This window comes from Neltuma alba, unplaced genomic scaffold (assembly GCF_004799145.2).
Source record: "Neltuma alba isolate B1F8T4 unplaced genomic scaffold, ASM479914v2 tig00011794_pilon, whole genome shotgun sequence".
NCBI classification, from domain to species: Eukaryota; Viridiplantae; Streptophyta; class Magnoliopsida; order Fabales; family Fabaceae; genus Neltuma; species Neltuma alba.
Window position 1 is genome coordinate 142314 of NW_021636415.1, and position 22056 is coordinate 164369.

At 32.8% G+C, this 22056-nt stretch overlaps 2 protein-coding genes across 2 annotated transcripts; both read left to right on the plus strand.

Moving 5' to 3' along the window:
* Positions 1 to 8532: 8532 nt before the first annotated feature.
* Positions 8533 to 10675, plus strand: LOC114718036 (probable disease resistance protein At4g27220). Its single transcript, XM_028903286.1, has 2 exons — positions 8533 to 9486; positions 9593 to 10675. Exons 1-2 carry the CDS (start codon positions 8533 to 8535, stop codon positions 10673 to 10675), a joined length of 2037 nt encoding a protein of 678 aa, XP_028759119.1.
* Positions 10676 to 11128: 453 nt separating this feature from the next.
* On the plus strand, positions 11129 to 20795 carry LOC114718038 (uncharacterized). The gene is made up of 9 exons (XM_028903287.1): positions 11129 to 11237; positions 12069 to 12526; positions 12775 to 13608; positions 14027 to 14779; positions 14882 to 15721; positions 17482 to 18207; positions 18377 to 19264; positions 19538 to 20260; positions 20352 to 20795. Exons 1-9 carry the CDS (start codon positions 11129 to 11131, stop codon positions 20793 to 20795), a joined length of 5775 nt encoding a protein of 1924 aa, XP_028759120.1.
* Positions 20796 to 22056: the final 1261 nt, after the last annotated feature.

Genomic DNA, 22056 nt, shown 5'->3' on the forward strand with positions numbered 1-22056 from the left:
AAGAACCGGATGAGTATTTTTCTTACTAAAGAAAGTGTCATGGATTTCAGATCCTGGGGCGCATTTGTTTTATAGTTCTAATAGTATGTCGTTTTTCTCAGGTAAACATGTTTAAGTAAAAAAAAAATTTAGAAATTTAACAATACTTGCACATTTAGTTTCACCATGGCTTGCATTTTTTTTTTACTAGTAGGTTTTTTTTATTGGAGATAATCTTATTTGAAATACTATCAGGTATTAAATATTAGCATCTCTCAGTACAAATTTAACCATAAATTTATCACATTATGAGAGATTAACTTTTTCTGCCAAACTCAAATCCTGTTAATTTACAATGGCATACTTGTTTGTCCATGACCCTCACGCATGCATGCATACATGAATTCCGGCCTATCACGAAAAAATTTATCATATTTCAGCCCAACTTGCCCATTCACTGGCCCAACGTACAGCTCCGGGTCTTTGTTTTCTTTTTTTTTTTGCGAAACAAATTCACATGCCAAAAAACTTATCTGAAAAATGGCTCTACACTAAAAATCTCAAATATTCTTACCAAAAAAATCTCAAATATTTCTCTATGCTCTATTTTTCCGTCATCCATTTGCTTCAAAATCCGGTTTATAACATAGACACTCTTAAATAATAGAAGAAAATAGTACTGATAATGGATTGGAAGTCTTTACAAAAATACTACCCTAAAAATTTTACATTTTGTGATGAGTTAGGATTTATAAGAAACTTATCCAGCCAGAAAATGATTTACTTTTGGATTCAATTTTCACCTGGGAAAAATGACAAAATAATACCTTTATAAATACTAAATATCAAATCAATAAGTTTGATATTCAAAATATCAAATCAAACCTTTTTGTACTATTTTCTTCAAAATTTTGAAATGTTGCCAAATGACTCCACTAATAATTCCCGGCAGCCGGTTGTTAAAGTTTTGGTAACTACACTTATTTATTGATTATTCTAATTCTGATGATTACTTTTGTTTAACTATTTATTAGTCTATTTTTTCTATTGACTACTTATGACTTTTCACATAGATGACTTGATAAGTTTAAAGTCCTTTCTTTCGACTTAATGTCATAAAAGCTTTAAATTCTTCATTGTCCTAGAATTCCTACTCTTTTCATATTTAGCACACATGGTTCCTCTCCTATATTCATTAAGTTGCAATCACTCCAATCATGAACCATATTAGCATCATACATCGTTGACATTTGATAGCATTCTTTGTTTATGAATTTTGAGGAAAAGCAAGAGCTCACTTCATAAGCATTTCTTAATTACTAGCTAGGCTATCAAAGCTTCATAATTCCATTCATTTGACGTTAAAACCATGTAGCCTATACATCTTCCATAACTTTAAAGAACAAAATTTTTCATCTTTACCAAGTATGGCTCTTTTCCATAAGCATCTTGCATAACTTCAAAGAACAAAATTTCCTTCCCGATCAACTATGGCTCTTTTCATGCATTCGTGATTTTTACCTTTTTAAATTAATGTTGCGTCGTCAGATTAGATACTTAAATACGGGTTTCTAATATTTCTGTACAGAGTTCAGGTACATATTACCAACTGCGGGGGTGATTTTTTTTCCAAACAAGAAAGGTAGTTTTGTCTGTTTTTTTTTGGGGGGGGGGTGTTGGTAGAACATTAAATTGATAATCAAAAGGCCATATAGCTTTTTGCTCCACAAAAAAAAAAAAAAACAAAGGGCCATTTAGCTTCTAAATATCAATTTGGACACTGAAGGATTGCCACTTGTTTTGAAAAGTCCAATGCAAATACAAAACTGAGCCAAGAGAGACAATATAAAAGGCATACAATTTATAGAGCTATCGGTTAATAAACTTATTTATAAATAAATCTCGCAAAATTGTTGAAATTAGGGAGAATCTCAAGGTCTTGGCTTCCATCTCTTACATGTGCAAAGAAGTTAAGTTTCCCCTTATTCAAACTTTACATATGGAATTACCAGTTAACTTCTTAGATTTACAACTTAAACAACTTATATTTACAAAATAAATTTGATTTTTTTTTTTACTTAGAAGAGTATGTAATGTATGGATTTACAAGTTAGGTGATATATATCTAAATAATTTAAAATTAAAAATGAATGAAATTATGCACAAAAGTGATTTCTATAAAAAATTTTATGAAAGATGTATTCCTACTGATATTGAATTGAACAGGTGAAAAAAACAAGACAAAGCATTGTTTTTTTTTTTTTGGGTTAAATTAAAAGTTTAAGTAAGTTGAGTTTTGGGGATTTGTCAGGGTGTGACTTCATGCTTAGAAAGCGCTTACAAAAGTATTTATAGATTGCTCATTAATAAGGTGCTCACATTGATAGTAAAATTCAAATTTACGGTCTTGAATTATAAGTCTACTTCTTGGTAACTAGACTAATTCTTATCAGTGACAAAGCATTCCTTTTGTTGTTCAACCACTGGTATATCTGGCGCAATATCTGGACGCTGGCCTTCTTTGGCCCAATTCTTTTGTTCGCGCAACGGAACAATCCAGTTAACAACAAAAAAAAGGATAAAACTAGACGAATCTGATTTTTTTTAAAAAAAACGACATGAATTTGATTAAAATTTTAGTGAGAGTTAAGGATTTACAGATTGAAAATTCCCTAGAAATTTTAGGGAAGGGTTAGTCCGACTAAGATTGAGTTGAATACGGACAAAATAATACAAATGGTGTTTCAATTCCTTTGGAAATGGATTATCTTTCATGCATGCAACATTGTCGGCTACCTTTCAGCTTTATATTGAACCATATAAAAAGTTAATTTAATCTGATTGGATTTTTTTTGGCTAAATACTTCTTCCACTACAAAAAAAATTGATTTTTAGCGGCAACTCAAAAAGTCATTATTGAAAGTTTTTAGTGACGATAAACAAGTCCATAACGACTGTCGCTGAAATCAGCAGAGAAAATAGAATTATAATCATAAATATGATCCTTCTATGATTCAAATTCCTCAACTCTTTCTTCTGCATCATTCTTCTTACCATTGAGTTGGAATGAATTTAATGATAATTGTCCTAAAATTAAATATATATAATAAAATATTGAAACTCAAAAACTATTCTTTAGCGATGACTAAAAATGTCATCGTTGAAAGTGTCCTTCATAAAAAGTGACTGCTAGAGGCTATTATATTAAATATTATTAAATAATAATGCTATTATTAAATATTTATATTTAATTTTCTTATTTGATTAAAATATTTATTTATAATATCCATTTTGTCTTAAAAAATATTGTTTATAAAATATTATTTCTTATATTTTTTGTTTCTAATTATTTAAGCTGTTATATTATTTATTTTAATATTTGTATTATATTTATAATTATGAAATATGAAAATAGTATATAAAAATAATAAAATTTAATTATAAATTTTATCATGATTATTTAACTCCCTCACACACACATAATTATCATATCTCACTTTCATACACACTTATTCCTTTCTCTTTTTCTCTCTCTCACATACATCCCATATTATCTCTCTAACCCTCTCTTTCTCTCTCTCTAATACAACAACATGTAAAAATACTTTATTTTGTCATAACAAATCATATTAATAAAAAAATTATTGTCTAAATTTTTTTTATTAAAAAGTTAAAATAGAATTCCTGTGGTGATATTTAGTGTCGCCATTGAAAGTAATTTTCAGTAGTGATACAAATGCCACCGCTGAAAGCAGTCACTGTTGAAAGTCTTTTTCAACAATGATATTAGGAGTCGCCACTGAAAGTCTTATTTTTTAAAAATTAACTTTTAGTGACAACTCTAAAAAGTTATTATTGAAAGTAAGATTTTCAGCAGCAAGTGTCACCATACTGAAAGTCATCACTGAAAGTTATTTTTTTTTTTGGGGTAATGTTCTCTTATCAAAATATGGGCCGGGGGTGGTTTGCTAATTTCAGCCTCCGTAATAAAAATTTAATTGAATTTACTTGTTCGTGGTATTCAATGATGGAGCGGAGCACAGTCTCCAAAGCATATGCATGTGGGTGCAGAGGCACAGGTAAGGTTGCGAGGATCACGCGTGAACGTTGCTCTTATAGTATCCTGTGCGAATCTCCATGAGGTGGTGTTAATATTCAATATAAACACTTCCGCTAATCCCTGGTGTAAATTACTTTTATTTATTTTTTTGATGCGCAACAATCTGTGTGTGTACATATCGCTAATTGACAATGCCTTTCGACACATAGAGAGATCACGAGAAGATGCCACATTTCAGCCTTAATATAAGAGCTAGTTGTCTGATTTAAATAGATTAAGAAAGTTTGTTAAGTTAATTATTTGTAATAAATATATGTTATTTTCTCTAGAATACTTTTGTTAATTACGTGTATTTGTTAGAATTACTATTTGATGAAACATTTAATATGTACAACTAATATAAAGACTATTTTATAAAAAAAAGAATAAATATAACAGACAAATTGGATTAGAGATCTTATATCCAGAACCAAATTAAATGTTAAACTAACTCTTATATTTAGAATAGAGGATAGTATAAGCCAAGATTTGTCTTTTCCAATAAGATTTTCTGTTTTTTGGTGCACATACATGACTAGGAATTGAATCCCCTAATAAGTGAACTCAGTTATGTGTGTTGAATTTTGTTGGTGATCAAGAAAGAGAATCAATTTCATAAAAATTGTGTCATAAATTTTGTGAATGAACTTATAAATAAGATTATAAATTTTTTTTAGAAAATAACTTATAAATAGAATGAAGGGATAATTAATCCACAACTTCTTATAGTTTTAACTAATTTTGAATTAGGTCTTTATAGTTTTTTTTTCTTTTTATCAGGTCTTTATACTTTCGCCTGTTTTTAATTAGGTCTTTGTATTTATTTTTCTTTTTATCAAGTCCTTATAAGTTCACCTTATTTTTAATTAAGTCCCTGAATTTTTTATTCTTTATTTTATAAATTCTAATAGTACTATTATATAAGTATAAAATAGTATATATTATTTAATATTAGTTTATAAACAATAATATTCTAAAGATATTGAATTATTATAATGATTTTAATTTTTTCAGCAAAAAAATTAATTGTTCTAAAAAAATTTCCTGAATTAATTAATTCTATTACTTTTTTATTGCATAATTATTAATTTAATTTAATTATTAATATTTTATATTTCAGTATTAATCTATTTAATTAAGCTTATATTTAATTAATAAATAAAAATTAAAACTATATGGACCTGATTAAAAATTTAGTGAAATTATAAGGACTTAATTAAAAGAAAAATAAATACAAGGACCTAATTAAAAAAAGGTAAGAGTATAAAGACCTGATAAAAAGAAAAAAAATTATAGGGACCTGATTCAAAATTCGTTGAAACTATAAGGACTTGCGGATTAATTAACCCTAGAATGAAAATAGCCCTTATGTTGCATACGTGTCCTTTTTGGCTGGATTAAGGAAACTTTATTTAAAAGTTATTGTCACCTGACAGTTAAATATGTCTTCAAATTTTTGGAAAAAAATGTCTTCAAATATTTAAGGAAAAATTCCTAAAAAAATCTATTGAATTTCAAAATTCTAAATAAGTCTTGTTTAGTTTACTATACTTTATTTTATAATAATTGACTATCTTTTAAAAGCAAATGACAGAACAATTTTGTAGTAATTTCTGATTTGAAATTTTGAAATTTAAGAGGTATTTTTTTGAGGATTTTCCTAATATTTAATGCTTTGAAACCATGAAGCATTTATTCGGAGCAAATATGATGTATCTATAATAGTGATAGCTCTTTTAGCTTTGTGTGTTTCTTTTCATTTTTTGTTGGTAGAATATTACATTGATAACCAAAGGGCGACATAGTTTCTAAATATCAATTTGGATATTGAAAGACATGCGAAGAGTCCAATGGATATATAGCTGATCAAACTAGACAACAAAAAAACAAACAATTGATATATAGCTATTGTTAAGAGATTTATTTGAAAATTAATCCCGCAAATTTGTTGAAACATGGAGAAGTCTCAAGGTCTTGAATGTCTTCTTTTACATTTGCAAAAAAGTGAATTACCCCTTATTCAAATTTTACAAATAGATTTACAAGTAAATTAAATTCTTAGATTTGCAATTTAAACAGCTTATATTTACAAGTTAATTAATTCCAAAATTAAAGCTGAATACTTCTTCCAGTATCAAAACATATATGGGGCCAGCGGGGGTTCTAGTTCCATTGTCTCCGCTATCAAAATTCAATTTAATTTACTTGTTCGTAGCGTTTAATAATGGAAAGGAGGCGCTGGCCAAAAAAAAAAAATAAAATGGAAAGGAGGGGTCGTAATTTCACAGTCTCCAAAACATATGCATGTGGGCACAGAGTCATAGTTAAGGTTACGAGGATCACGCGTGAACGTTGATCTTGCATTATTTAGTGAGAATCTCCATAATCACGAGATTAGGGATGCTTCAAACAAGACAATTAATTTTTTTTTTTTTTCTAACACTATCCTAGTTTTAATATCAATGTAAACACTACCTCTAATTCTTTATATGGGTGGCTTTTATTCTTTCTTTTTTTTTTTGGTGCTCTCCAAAGATATCCTCAGTCGACAAAGCCTTTTGAGATATTGATATCACAACAATAAGCTTTGCCTCTCCCAACAAGTTTTTTCCCCCCACATACACATAGCCAGGAATTTAATCCCCTGTCAAGAGAACTCAGTCATCTGTGTTGAACTTTATTGTTGATCAGGAAAGTTGATCGATCGATTTTATGAAAATTGCTTCATAAATTTTGTAAAATAACTTATAAAGAAGATTATGTCCTTTTGGCCGGATATTCCAAGTGTTGTTAAGCAAGTTATTGTGGGAAAAGCAAACATTAGTAAAAGGTGTTTTTCTTTTGTTTTTTTGGGGGGGGGGGGGGATAAGATTTGATTACTGAAATGGAGTGATCCAATGAGCTTCCTGGTACTTGCTAGGCAGTGAAGCCTTTTGTCTTATTTGAAGCATCCCTAACCCTTGCCCACATGCATGTGTTGGAGACTGTGAATTTACCAACCCTCAGTATTTTAATCTTTTTAATATTGCCCAATAAAAATATGTAATTGGGCCAATAGACCATCGTTATTATTTTCTGTTAGAAATTAGAAAATCCTTTTATAGATATCTATAAGAGACATTTTTGTCAAGACAATATATTAATTAAATATTCTTGAAAATTTGTAGTATTGCTTATATCTGATGATAAAGGATTCTAGTAATTTATTGCTTATATTTTCATAATAGAAGGAGTATTTAGCTTTAAGAAAGAAACTAAATTAAATTAACTTGAATTTTTTAAACTAAATAGACACTCATCAACTTTACTCGTAAAAATGTTTCTGCTTTTGGCTAAATATAAAATTGAAAGATGGCTGACCATGTTGCATGTGACCACCCAGGTGCCATCCATGAAAGAGAATTCGTTTCCATAACATTGACAGAGCTTTTGTACTGGTTTTTTCCTGCTCAATTCCATGAAATTGAAAGAGCAGCAAAATCAATTCACCAAAATTTGAAATTCCAATTTAATTCCCTAGGATTTGTATTGCATTTTTCATTTTGGGGAATGATTTGAATTTTGAATTATTCAGCGGTTTAACTGTCTTTTTCCTTGCAAAATTTGATTCTTTTCTTTTGTTCTATAAGTTGAAAAATATTGATATAAAATATAAAAAAAATATTACTTATATCTGTAACAGTATAATTTTCTTGAATTTTCTGTAATTCTTAATTTTTTAAATTTATATATTTATTTTGTGCCGATTTTCACATTACTTAACAGTTAAAATCAATTTTTTGCCGGCAACAATCAAAATCAATATGAAAGAACAGTTTTACTAATAATGAATTAAAATAAATTGGTATAAAATATAAAATTTACGGGAAAAATTATATTAGTTATAACTGACAGACAGTATTATATTCTGGAATTTTATGCATTTTTTTTAAAAAATTCATATATTTTATTAGAATGTGCAAGTTGTTTAATTTTATTCCCAAACAATGGAAAAAGATTGGAGCTTCGATTATGACAATTCAAAATAAAAATTAAGATATTCCTTCAAATATTGAATACTTGAAGTCTTCCCTCCTCCCTTTGTTGTAGCCTCAAACCATACGTTGCTATCTGCAAGTCGAACCAAACCACCATTCTCTCCTAACGCCTTTCTATTTCTCTCTGATCTTTACTTTCTGAACCTGCATCACTTGCTTTTTCCACCGCGTTCTTCGTGTTGGTCATCCCTTTGTGTTTGTCTTCTGCGCAGTGCTTGCCCAGTGACTTCACTTCAGTCACTCACCCTTTCAAAACCACAGCGCATTCCGTTTGTTCATGTTCTAGTTCGTCCTTGTTTGCCGTCTAGTTTTCCTATCTTAGAAAGAAAGTTATTCCAGAGTACCCGAAGAAAATCCCAAAAAAAAAAAAAATCCAAGAAAAACTAAAGAAGAAAACCCAAAAAAGGATTAAGAAGAATGGAGTTTTTAGCGACCTTTTTCGGGACAGTGCTGGGTGGCATGGTGGAACCTGTTAAACGACAACTACACTACATTCGCAACTACAGAAGCAATGTTCAGAAGCTGCAAAGTCGTGTACAGGATCTCCGTGATCGAAAGACCAGCGTCATGGCTCAAGTTGAAGAAGCTGAAAGAAATGCTGAGAACATTCACGATCCTGTCACTACCTGGTTGACGAAGACAGATGAGAAGATTGATGAAATTCAGAAGTTCCTAACTAATAAAGGCCAGAAGAGGACAAGGAGCTCCAGTGGTTCGTTTCCCAACCTATATTTGGGGCGTAAGCTTGGTAAACAAGCGCAGAAGATGGTTCAACAGTGCGATGATCTGCTGGAAGAGTCAAACTTTCCTGCCTTTTCTTACCGTCCAGAGCCAGAAGCATCAAATGTTGCTCTTCATGATGATGGTTATGAGTCATTTAAATCAAGAGATGCCATTGTGGAGCAGGTTATGAAAGCGCTGAGTGATCCCAAAATTAAAATGATTGGTATCTATGGACAAGGCGGTGTCGGCAAAACCACTTTAGTTAAAGCAATTGCAAGGAAAGCTAAATCAGAAAGGCTATTTAATGTTGTGGTTATGGCGAATATTACAAAAGAAACTGATGTAAGAAGGATACAAGGAGAAATAGCGGACATGCTGGGCTTGAGATTGGATGATGAGAGCAAGAATGGACGAGCGGGTCATTTGAAACAGAGATTGAGGAAGGAGAAGGAGAACATCTTAGTCATCTTGGATGATCTTTGGCCTCGATTTGACATGAGTATGTTGGGCATTCCATTGAAGAATGATGACATCAACCAGAAAACAATAGCTAATATGCCAAATATTAGTCACAACCAATTGAAAGACAACAAGATGGCGAGTGATTCCAAATGGTTCAAGATTTTGTTGACTTCTCGACGCAAAGAGGTATTGTCGAGTGAAATGAAAGTAAGGGAGGATTCAATTTTTAAAGTGAACGTCATGGAGGAAGAGGAATCCGAGATTGTTCAAAAATGTTCAAAAATGTGCAAAGTTGCCGTTAGCAATAGAAGCAGCTGGAAAAGCTTTGAAGAATAGTAAGAACAAAGTCTTCTGGGGAAATGCACTGCAACGATTTGAAAGGCAAGATATGACTGAAGTATTAGGACCGGTGGAGATTTCTGTGAAGTTAAGTTATGACTTCCTACTAAGTGAAGAGAAGTCTATTTTCTTGCTTTGCGCTCACCTGGGTAATGATTCATCAATTATGTATTTGGTGAAATATTGCATCGGGTTAAGCATATTTAAAGGAGTCAATGCAATAAAAGAAGCTCAAGATAGAGCAAACGAATCTATAAAGAAGTTAAAAGACTCAAGCTTGTTGTTGGATACTAATTCTCCGGATTGTGTTACTATGCATGATATGATCCGTGATGCTACCTTAATTATAGCGCACAAGGAGGAACATTTTTTTACCCAGAGATATGTCAAACTTGATGAATGGCCTAGAAAGGATATATTTGAAAAGTGCACTGTTATCTCTTTGCAATATTGTGACATCATTGATGGGATTCCAGAAGATGTAAATTTCCCTCAACTCGAAGTCTTCCATCTTGGTAGTAAAGATCCTTCCATGAAAATACCAGACAAGCTTTTTGAAGGAATGAAAGAATTGAGAGCGTTAATATTGACAGGTATTGATCTATCAAAGTTCCCTTCTTCGGTTAAATGCCTAATAAAGCTTAGAATGCTTTGTTTGGAGCAATGTGTGCTAGATGACAACATATCCATCATTGGTGAGTTGAGGAGTTTAAGAATTCTAAGCCTTTTGGGATCTAAATTTGAATTATTGCCAAGCGAATTTACGCAATTGAGCAAGCTACAATTGTTTGACATTAGTCTTTGTAGTAAACTTAAAGTGATTCCATCTAATGTAATATCAAAGTTGAATAATTTGGAAGAGTTGTACATGGGAAAAACCTTCATCCAATGGGGTGTTCAACGAAAAACAAATCATGATGAAATTGCTACCCTTGCCGAATTGGAATCTCTTCAACAGTTGAGAAGTCTTGATATGCACATAGAAGATATTACTACTTTGCCCAGTAGCTTGGACTTTGACAAGTTGGATAGCTAAAACATTGTGATTGGAGACTCTAAGATGCTTTTGTTGGAAGATTTTCATATGTCTCATCAATATAAGACTTCAAGAGTTTTGGCATTGCATCTAAAAAAAGGCGATGACATTCATTTGCAAAGAGGGATTAAAAAGTTGTTTAAAGGTGTTGAGCAATTGCTTTTAGGGGAAGCAGATGGTGTTCATTATGTTACCTATGAGTTAAATGTGGAAGGATTTCAGAATCTTAAGCATCTAACCATTAGAAAAAATTCTGACATACAAAATATTATCTTCTCACCAAACAGGAAACATTGAGTGACTGCTTTTCCCATTTTGGAGTCAATATGTTTGTACAAACTAGAGAGCCTAGAGGAAATATGCAATTGTCAACTCATAGATGACTCTTTGTGCAATTTAAAAACCATGAAGATCAACATTTGTGGCCAAGTAAAACATCTATTCTCACCTGACATGGCTAGACTTCTCAAAGAGCTTGAAACACTTGAAGTTTCTGAATGTGATTCTTTGGAGGACATTGTTGATGTAGAAAGGCAAGAGAATATTGGCAATGATGCAGAAGGCAGTAGAATTTCATTTCCTCTATTACGTTATTTAACGTTGCACTCTCTATCAAAATTAACTTGTTTCTACGCAAATGACAAGGTCGAGACAATTACTGAATGGATTCCACTCTTTAACACAAAGATATGTATATGCAATGAACTTTCAATACATATATTTCTCTTTACTTTTCAATTTATACGTTTTAAATCATATTCACCTTAAAATCAATGAAGATGGCTTGGCTTATAAAGTTTTACTCTTCTATAGAACTTGATTTATGAAAATTATTTCAGTTATTTTAGAGGATGGAATTTCTTGTGAGCTTTTGTAGGTTTTCGTTCCCAACCTAGAGAGCTTGGAGTTGTCCTCAATCAATATCAAGAAAGTGTGGGGTGACCAACCGTTGCCAAGTTCCTCCTTTCAAAATTTGACCAACTTGAATGTGAATAATTGTGGTGGTTTAAAATACTTATTTTCATTATCAATGGTTGGGAATTTAATGAAATTGCAAAGCCTTTTTGTAAGTGGATGTGACATGATGAAAGATATTTTTGAACCGAAAGACATTAGCACAGGCCAGGTATGTAGCTGCATTGGATTTGATTAGACACAAAAATTAGGCATTATTTTTCTTTTGTTAATTATTTTGGTTACATAATGACTACTTTGATTCATACATAGGAGGTTGACGTCTTTCCTCAATTGAAGAAAATTAAAATCACCAACATGGAGGAATTGAAAACTATATGGCATGCCCGAGCTAGCATGAATTCCTTTTGCAGTTTGGAGTCTTTGATAATTGACGACTGTCACAAACTTGTCACTATTTTCCTTCCTTACATGGCAGGAAGATTTCATAATCTTAGCATATTAGAGGTCAATGATTGTAAGTCAATGGAAGAGATATTCGACTTGCAGTTTACACCTCAAGCACCTTTGAACTTTAAAGGTCCACAACATGTAGTTGTCACTGGTTGCCCAAGGCGAGAATATCTGTTTCCACTTTCTATTGCCAATGATCTAATGAAACTGGAGACCATTCAGATAAGGCGTTGTGATGGGATGAAGGAAATTGTAGCCAGGAGTTATGCATCAGATGGAAGCAACTTCATGTTTAAGTTTCCTAAGCTAACCACACTTCTATTGTTAAATCTACCAGAGCTAAGGCGCTTCTATCAGGGAACACATACTATAGAGTTTCAAGTATTGACTTGTTTGTTATTTGGTCGTTGTGACAAGCTGGAAACATTGGGTGCTGGAACAAAATGCTCTGAAGTGAAACCGTTTCTCTCATCTTTAGTAAAGGTAGAAGAGCATCATTATTGACAAGATATTTGGAAGTATATATAAATTTTTTAAAGGCAGTACATCTACTTTACTCACACTTGTGCTATGTTTTTTCTTTTTTTCTTTTTTTTTTTGTTCCTTTTGCAACATGATGGCAAAAAAGTACATATGTTTAAACCTATGATTTTCTTTATCTATGTAATAGCATATATATGTTTTCTTCTTCTAAAGTTATGCTTTTCTCTTTTTGCCATGATGATTTTTAGGTGATATCCAACTTGGAAACAGTAGCCATATTTGGGCTGAAGGAAATAAAGAGGTTGCGGGACACCATCATTGGCAATAATGTTAATCTGATGCTTTCAATGAAAGACCTAACTTTTGATGGATTAAGCAGCATTGAAATTCTCTTTTGGTTTCTCCATAGATGTCCTAATCTAGAAAGCCTAAATTTGAGGAATTCTACCAAAGAGGTGATGCCTAAAGGAGGTCATGTTTCCCTCGAGGAAATTGGAACTGTTGTACAACCTAAAAACATGACTGTAGAGTTCTCAGATATTCCATTGAATATAGGCTTTGAAAATGGCGCCATTCTTCAAAGAGTTGAGAATCTATGCATTGTGGAATGCTACTACTCGACAAAATTAATTCCATCCTCCCTAGAATTGACTTACTTGTCATATCTTGAAGTCAGCAAGTGTGACGGATTAAGGAGTTTATTGACTTCATCAACTGCAAAATCCCTGGTTCGACTTACTACCATGAAGGTTGCTCAATGTGCAATGATGGAGGAAATTGTCACAGTGGAGGAGAATGAAGGAGAGAAACAAGATGAGGTTGTTTTTTGCAAATTGAAAAGTTTAGAACTTGTGTCTTTGAGAAACCTTACAAGTTTTTCTAACTCCCAGAGTAAAGCTGTCTTTACGTTTCCGTCTCTTGAAAGGGTGAAAGTGAGCGAGTGCCTTAAGTTAGAAAAATTTTCCGAGAAAATTAGCACACCAAGCTTAGATAAAGTTGATATCTTAGAAGGAGAAGAGGGAAATAAATGGTTATGGGAAGGTGATTTGAATGCTACAATCCAAAAGATTTTTACACATGAGGTACGTGCAAAAAGTGGTTATAAATTTTTTATTAGATATCAATATATATTGCAAGTGTTTAAATGGCAGGATTAATTACTGTGAGAATTTAAATTCAGGTATCAATATTATTTTACATGATAGTCTGAATTCTAAAGGCTATTTTACATGATAGTCTGAATTCTAAAGGCTATTAATTCCCTTCGTTTCTGTATTATATATCTTCTTTTATTTTGTTACCTTTTTTCCTTGCGTTTATAATCTTCACATTTCCTGTCTCTCAAATACCCACTTCCAGAGCTATCTCCATGTTCTTAGAATAGTATAATTAATCATCCAAGTCAAGGGAAAGACTTTTATTCTTGTGGTGGAAAAAATTTTTTTCCTAGTATTTTATTGAGACTAGTCTAATGATGTCTAAATTTATTTGATTTTGTAGGTTCTTTTTGAGTTCTGTCAAAATTTGAAACTTTCCTATCATCCTGAGCTACAACAACTATGGTACGGTGAAATTTCCCCACCAGGAAACTGCTTTAACAATCTAAGAGAATTGGTAGTGGAGAACTGTTCGTTTCTGTCAACAGCAGTATTTCCTACTAGATTACTTCCTTGCTTTGAGAACCTGGAGGAATTGCAAGTAAGTTCGAGTCCAGTGGAGGTTATTTTTGATATTGATGGCAGCAGTTTGACAGAAACGAAGGGAAAACCCTTTCATTTGACAGGAATGACTTTGAATGGCTTGCAGAATTTGAAGTGTATGTGGAACAAAGATCCTCAAAGTATTGTAAGTTTTCCGAATCTAAAAGAAATAGTTGTTAATGATTGTGCGGGTATAAAAACTCTTTTCCCAGCATCTTTGGCAAGAAATCTGGTGAGAGTCAAGAAAATTGAAATAAGGCGATGTCACGCGTTGGAAGAAATTGTTGGAAAAGAAGAAGCAGTGGCAGATGGAGTTAGCATAATTGAATTCCATTACTTAACCACTTTGACTTTGGCTCATTTACCAAGCCTCAAGTTCTTCTATCCTAGAAGATACAATCTAAAATTTCCCAGCTTGGAGAATCTATGTGTGTTTGGTTGTGGTAAGTTAGACACATTCGCATCAGATTTTCAAAACCACCAAGGAGCAGTAGAATGTGAGGATGTATCTAACATTACAACTAGCAGACAATCTCTTTGCATCGCTGACAAGGCAATTTAATCTTCCTTTGCATTATCCCTTTACTTTTTTTTTCCCCTCTCGTATCTATCAGCGTAATACTTGTTATTCTTTTTTGTCTATTTTCATTAATAGTTTATTCCGAACTTGGAAACTTTGACACTCAATGGGAAAGACATGAAGATGTTATCACATGGGCATTTTCCTGATGGCCTGCTTCATAAACTGAAATTTCTGGAGCTGTGGTTTGGTGATTCCTATGAAGCTGGAGCTACTTTGCCTTTTAAATTCTTTAAAAAGGTACCTAATTTACAACGTCTTGTGATAAGTAATTTCACTGCATTGGATGAGATTGTCCCCACTCAAAGACCTGAAGATATTGATCATATCATCAATACACTTGCACGAGTAAGAGAATTAGCATTAGATTCGCTGCCTCTGCTCTCCTCCATTGGGTTAGATAACTCCTGGGCGGACCCGGTTGCCAAGAATCTCATACTCCTGCAAATAGTTGATTGTCCTCAACTGACTATTCTGGTGCCTCCTTCTGCAGTATCATTTTGTAGTTTGAAAGAATTGACAATAATGCGGTGCCATGGCTTTGTTTCTCTATTCTCATCTTCAGTAGCCAAGAGTTTGGTTCAACTTCGTAAAATGGTGATAGCCGAATGTGGATCAATAACACAAATAGTGAATGATGGGAATGATGAATCAGCTTCAGATGAGATGATATTTGAAAGTCTTGAATATGTAACTTTGAGTCATTTACCAAGACTAGAGAGTTTTTATTGGGGGAATGCCACTTTAGAATTCTCAACTCTTTTAATGACGATCATAGAACAATGCCCAAAGATGAAATGTTTCTCTCCAGGATTTGTAAGAGCCAACAACTTTTTTGCAATAAATGCTTCAAGGGTCGAATATGATTTGCACAACTACAGGGATCTCAATACCACAGTGCAGAAATTGTTCGAGGTAAGCATATCTTGTTCCCAGATAGCTTGGTATAGGCGGAATCTTGAGTGGTTATTTCTATGCATCGACATTTCATTCTATATCCTTCTGTCTTAATTGAATACATCTACATATATATGACCGAAATGATATTTTCAATTTCTAGTTTTTGATTGTTTGTTAATAGTTTAATTAACTTATTTTATATTTTTTAGTTTATTCTGTTAAGTTTATAAATCTCTTAATAATCTTAACATGCTAAATGTTGATTCAGTGAATTTAAATAGTAACTTTGCAAATTAAATGCATACCGCACCTTCATTTTAAATTAAAGATAAATATGTCAGTATTTAATTATGAAGTTATCATTCAATTCGTTAATCGGTATTCTTTATTAATGAGACTAAAAATGTTAAAATTAAGTAACTGAAAGTATACTTTATATCTCGAGAACTAAACTGAAGTTGGTATAAACTTCAATAACTGAACGTACACTTTAGCTTTAAGATAATGAAGGAAGCGGGTTATTTTATTTTATTTTTAAATCAACAACAAACTTTATCATAGAGCTAAAAGGTTATACCTATTCAATTCCTTACTTATGCTTCTTATTTTGTATGTGTTACGTATTGGTTTTGCCGCCATTTCAACCTTTATAGAAGCAATGCCAATTTCTTTCTTCTTTTTTTTTTTTGTATAGCGATTGTTTATCATGTCAATTTTTATTTAACCCCACATCCATTTTAACCTTAATCTTAGCCACTTTTTTTTTTTGGCTTATTGCCTTCCCAACATTCAATACAATATACTACATCTAGTCCTTAATATAAAACCTAATTAATTAATTTAGAGAAATTAAGGAAGTTACCAAATTATCTTAAAGTATTTATATTTATCTTTTTCCTCCAAACTAATTTTCTTTAGTTATAAATTGATATATAATCTAATGACATAAATAAGTATTTTTAAAAAATCATGTAACATATGCTATAATTAAGTAATTTAGTAATTTTCTTAATTTTTTTAAATTACTTAACTGGGTCTTATATTAAAGACCGGCGGTAGTAGCATCTATGCCTAACTTTCATATTCTTTTTTTTCCCCCCTTCCAACGCCTAACTTTCATTGTCAAATGGCATCGTCAGTCTTATAACAGTTTGATAAATTTTGCATCATACATAATATTGAATTCCTTCCTCCATCTCAATTACGCAGCTTGTATATGCATAACAATCCTGGTTACTTGCACTTTGACACGTGGCATGTCCAATCTTTAATTATTCTTGCTTGCCCCTAAATTGTTTCTAACTTGCATGTTGTTAATCTTAAGGGCAAATAGTCTTACGTATGTTGTTTTATTGTATGACCAGTACGTTCGTGGTGTTTAGTAATCAATTGAAAGCATATCTTTCTTAAAAATGGGCAAAATTCTAGGGAAATTCCAAATGGATCTTCAATCCTTAAAAATGGTTTATCCTGTCAAAAATATTAAATCCCTGTCAATTTAAAAAATTCTGGTACAATTACAATATCATATAGCCAATGCTAATTTTGTTTCAATGTATTGTTACAATTAAATATTGTTATATACAATTTTATAAATTACATTTAATTAAATAAAAAATTAGTACTATGTGAATAGCTTAACGGTAAGCTTGCTAAAATGCATTTAGGTTCCAATAATGCGTTTTTATTTTGTTGTCGAGGAAAGTACAAAGTTCAATTTTTGATAATACATAACCGTCTAATAATGTTTCAACTGTTTTATTTTGTTGGAGCAGCTTGCACAATTTACACGTGGTGTGCAAGATTTAAAGCTTGGAGATTACCCTCAGCTTGGAAATATATGGCATGGCATAATGGCTGTTCCTGAAGGAGGCTTTAGTAAGTTGAAGACTCTGATAGTGGATGGTTGCCCATTTTTATCACATTATGTGATCCCTTTTCATTTGCTTGGCTTACTGAGTAACTTGGAAGATTTACAAGTACGAAATTGTGATTCCGTAAAGGCAATATTTGAGGTGGGATCCTTGTCTTCCCTTTTCTCAATTCCCTTGAAAACATTGACCTTACAGAAACTCCCTGGTTTGGAGAATGTTTGGAATAATGACCCTCAAGAATTTCTCAGCTTCCAGTCTCTGCAACATGTGTTAGTTGATGGATGTAGAAGCCTCAGGAGCTTGTTTCCAGCATCAATGTCACGACGCAAACTTGAAAGCCTTGAGATACTACGAGTGCAAATTTGTGAGGGATTAGTGGAAATCGTCGCAAATTATGAAACAGTGCCAAGAGGAGCAACTTCAAACTCAATTATGTTTCCAAACTTAACCACGTTGCAACTATGGGTTTTGCCACAGCTTAAGTGCATTTGTCCAGGACTAGATGATCTGGAATGGCCAAAGTTGAAGCTATTTCATTTATACCATTGTGATCAATTGATAATCCTTCCAACAAAAGGTCTCGGTCATGTTCCAGTTGACATGGAAACCATTGTCTCGTTTGAAAAGGTATTTTTTTCCCTCTTATATAAGTGTTGATTCTTCGATTTGACGTTGCAAGAATGGTATCCTCCATAGTTTTCATTTTATATATTGTTCAGGTGATTAATAAGAAAATGTCCGAAATAGATCTTATTATTGTTTTTTCCTAGCCTAATAATAATTTGGTTCTCACCAGGGATTTCCCAACCTTGAGCAATTGTCACTGAACAAGGCAGATATCATGAATATTAATTGGAGAGGAAAATGTCAAGTAAACTTTATTCAAAGAGTGAAATCACTCACATTGCAGTGCTTCCACGATGATGCAGATGAATTTCCATGCGAACTGTTCCGGAAGGGATCATTTCCCAATTTAGAAATACTTCAAGTTTTTTGTTGCAGTTTCAAAGGAATTTTCAGCTCTCAAATACTTGATGTGGATCTTGATAATGACATGTTTCCGCATCTCAAAGGACTGGAACTAGTTTGTTTGTGGTATCTCGAATCCATTGGACTAGAGCACTCATGGGAAGCCCCAATTCTTGAAAACCTAGAAACCTTGCTAGTAGAGCAATGTCATCGTTTGAGGAGCTTGGAACCATTTGTTGTATCTTTGTCAAAATTAAGAGAATTGCGTGTATTTGATTGTGAAGGATTGGTATATTTGTTCACATTGTCAACTGCAAGGAGTTTAGTTTTACTTGAGGAGTTGTACATTGTAAGATGTGAATCCATACAAGAAATATTGTTTAAAGAAGGAGATGGATCTGATCAAGATGATGTATCATTCAAGAAGCTCAAAAGATTGTGGCTTGTGTCTCTTCAAAGGCTTGGTTGCTTTCATTCTGGGAATTCTACATTGAACCTTCCATGCTTAGAACTTGTCTTTGTCCATCAATGCCCCAAAATGAGAATTTTCTCTGATGGAGCTATAAATTCGCCTGAGCATCTACAAGTTTCAACTGGAGTTATCGAATTCGTCACAAATTTTGCTCCCCAGCAAACTGGCATGAAGTTTCAATCGAGCCATCAATTCACTGGCTTGGATTTAAATGTCTCCATAGGATTGATTTTTTCCACACAGGTAAGTGTTTTTTTTTTTTTTTCATTTTTTCAATCTTGCTTTCATTTTGATTTTTTTTTTTTGTGACAACATGCTTTGGGCAGAACTTAAGTTGATTTATCAAGTCTTTTTAGTTACTAGGCGATTTGTATATTTACATATTGGGAAAGTATTTGTTGAAAATGAATCATAAATATGAGTCTAGTTGACCTACTTCTCAATTACGGTATCTAAGGAATTTTATTTGCCAAATATTACCAGTCATCTATAGAATCAATTGTTTTTCTTGTGCAGCTTGCAAACTTTGCACGTGATGCATCAAATTTGCAGCTTAGTGGTCACCCAGAGCTACAGGAAATATGGGAGGGCCTTACCCTGGTCCCAGACGGAGGCTTCAGTAACTTGAAGTATTTGAAAGTGGATGGTTGCCAATTTTTGTCACATTATGTGATCCCTTGTCATTTGGTTCCCTTCCTAAGGAACTTGGAAGATTTACAAGTACGAAATTGTGATTCCATAAAGGCAATATTTGAGGTGGGATCCTTGTTCCCCTTCTTTATTCCCGTAAAAAGATTGACCTTGCAACAACTCCCCCATTTGGAGAATGTTTGGAATGAGGATCCTCAGGAAGTTCTCAGCTTCCCATCTCTACAACATGTGTATATTCATAAATGTAGAAGCCTCAGGAGCTTGTTTCCAGCATCAATGGCCCAATGCAAACTTGAAAGCCTTGAATTTCTACTAGTTGAATGTTGTGAGGGATTAGTAGAGATTGTTGCAAGCGAAGAAATAGCCTCAGAAGAATCAGTAAGAAATTTAATTATCTTCCCTAGCTTAACTGAGTTGAAACTATTGGAATTGCCAGAGCTCAAGTGCATCTATTCAGGAGTGAACAATATGGAATGGCCAAAGTTAAGAGAATTGATTGTATATCAATGTGGTCACCTAACGAATATTGGAGTGGAGGGTCTTGATTATTTTTCGCTTATAATGGAAGCCAATATAACATTAGAAGAGGTAATGCTGCTGTTACAACTTTTTGTTAAAAAAAAAAAACCTGTATTCTTTTATCATTGTCGTTTTCTAATGATAATATTTTTGACCCCAGGTTTTTCCCAACCTTGACCATGTGTCGCTTTGCAAGGAAGACATTGTGCAGATTCAGCAAGCACCATTTCCTGCAAAGCTTCTTCAGAGAGCAAAATTCCTCAAACTGCTAGGCTTTTGTGATGATTCAGACGTATTACCATATGGATTCTTAGAAAGGGAATCACTTCCCCATGTTGAAGGGTTTGCAGTGTCTCGTTGTAATTTCAGACAGATATTTACCTCTGAAATATCAGATCTGGATGGCTGTGCTAATGAGTTCTTTTCACAGCTAAAAACTTTGGAACTGATTTCTCTGTCGAATCTCAGTTCTATTGGATTAGAGCACACCTCCCTACCTGAAAACCTTGAAATCTTGAAAGTGAGATACTGTCACAGTTTGATTAGCTTGGCTCCATCCACTGTGTCTTTCACAAATCTAAGGGGTCTTGATGTGAATTATTGAGATGGATTGGTATATTTGTTCACATTCTCAATGGCTAAAAGTTTAGCTTTACTTGAAGAGTTATGCGTATGGGAATGTGAAGCAATGGAAGAAATAGTGGCTGAACAAGATGAATCAGATGAAGATGATCAGATAACATTTGAGAATCTCAAAAAGCTGAAGCTCAAGTCTCTCCGGAGTCTTGGTAGCTTTTACACAGGGTCGTACCATTTGAAATTTCCATGCTTGGAACAAGTTTCAATAAATGATTGCTCCCAAATGAAGGTTTTTTCTCATGCTGATGTATGTGCACCGGATAATGTGACTATTGCTTCGGATGATGATCTCAGATACATGATAAAGAAGGCTTTTAAGAAGGCAACTTGAATAATTATCATAATTGAAACATTTTGCAACGTTGCTGGCAGGTAAGTAGTTTAACTAGCTAGCCATTTAAAGACCTACTTCTGATTAGGAAATCTATTATTTATGCTGATAGTTACTTTTACACAGTCTTTCTTAAATCAGTTCTGTTAATTGTTTCAGGAAATCATCTTTTGGCGCAAGACAAGTATTTTGGTTTTGCTCTTCTCTCGTACTGCTTTAAAGCCAATTCGTTCACTAAATGATAGACTTGCAATAATATTGATGATTAGATGAAGAATAACAACTCAAAGTAATGTGTTTAATCTAATTAGTATTATCACTTTTTAAAATTCTACAGGTTGAGGTTGCTCGGAACTGTCCATATCGTTTTCTGATTTAGGTTGAAGAATTGTTCGCCGATTAGCTTAACAGCAAGCAGACGTAGCAAGTAGTATAAAAAGTATCGTTCCTTCATAGACTAAGGCCAGACGAGTTAAAAATCATAATTATCTTCTTGATTAGGTTAAGTGAAATAATTGTTGTAAATAAAGTTGTGTAATGTACTTTGAAAACAAAGATTAAACTCGAAATAAAACAAACTTGACTTGGAAACAAATAAGGATCTAGAGTTATTCTCACTATTGTACTTGATAAAACTTGATTAGTAACTTCTCATTTGGTGTTTAACGATGAGTTAAGTTAGCCCAAGATTCACAAATATTGATTAAGCTTTCTCAGGTCAAAACCAAGTCTTGCAATCTTAGTAAAACTTCTCAATCTCTTGCTTTTGTTTAAAAAGATTACACTTTGAAAACCAAAACCCTTTTTGGATAATGCTAGATCAATAGATATGTCTCTATTCTATCAACAAAACATCCATTTAATAGGATAAATTTCTAATTTAGCATGTTTTTAC

Bases quoted from the DNA above. Each gene is read 5' to 3' on its own strand.
- LOC114718036 (XM_028903286.1), top strand. From the start codon at position 8,533: ATGGAGTTTTTAGCGACCTTTTTCGGGACAGTGCTGGGTGGCATGGTG. The intron at 9,487-9,592 runs GTATTGTCGAGT...AAATGTGCAAAG, and splicing joins TGACTTCTCGACGCAAAGAG to TTGCCGTTAGCAATAGAAGC.
- LOC114718038 (XM_028903287.1), top strand. From the start codon at position 11,129: ATGGCTAGACTTCTCAAAGAGCTTGAAACACTTGAAGTTTCTGAATGT. The intron at 12,527-12,774 runs GTAGAAGAGCAT...GATGATTTTTAG, and splicing joins TTCTCTCATCTTTAGTAAAG to GTGATATCCAACTTGGAAAC. The intron at 14,780-14,881 runs GCAATTTAATCT...TTTCATTAATAG, and splicing joins CTCTTTGCATCGCTGACAAG to TTTATTCCGAACTTGGAAAC.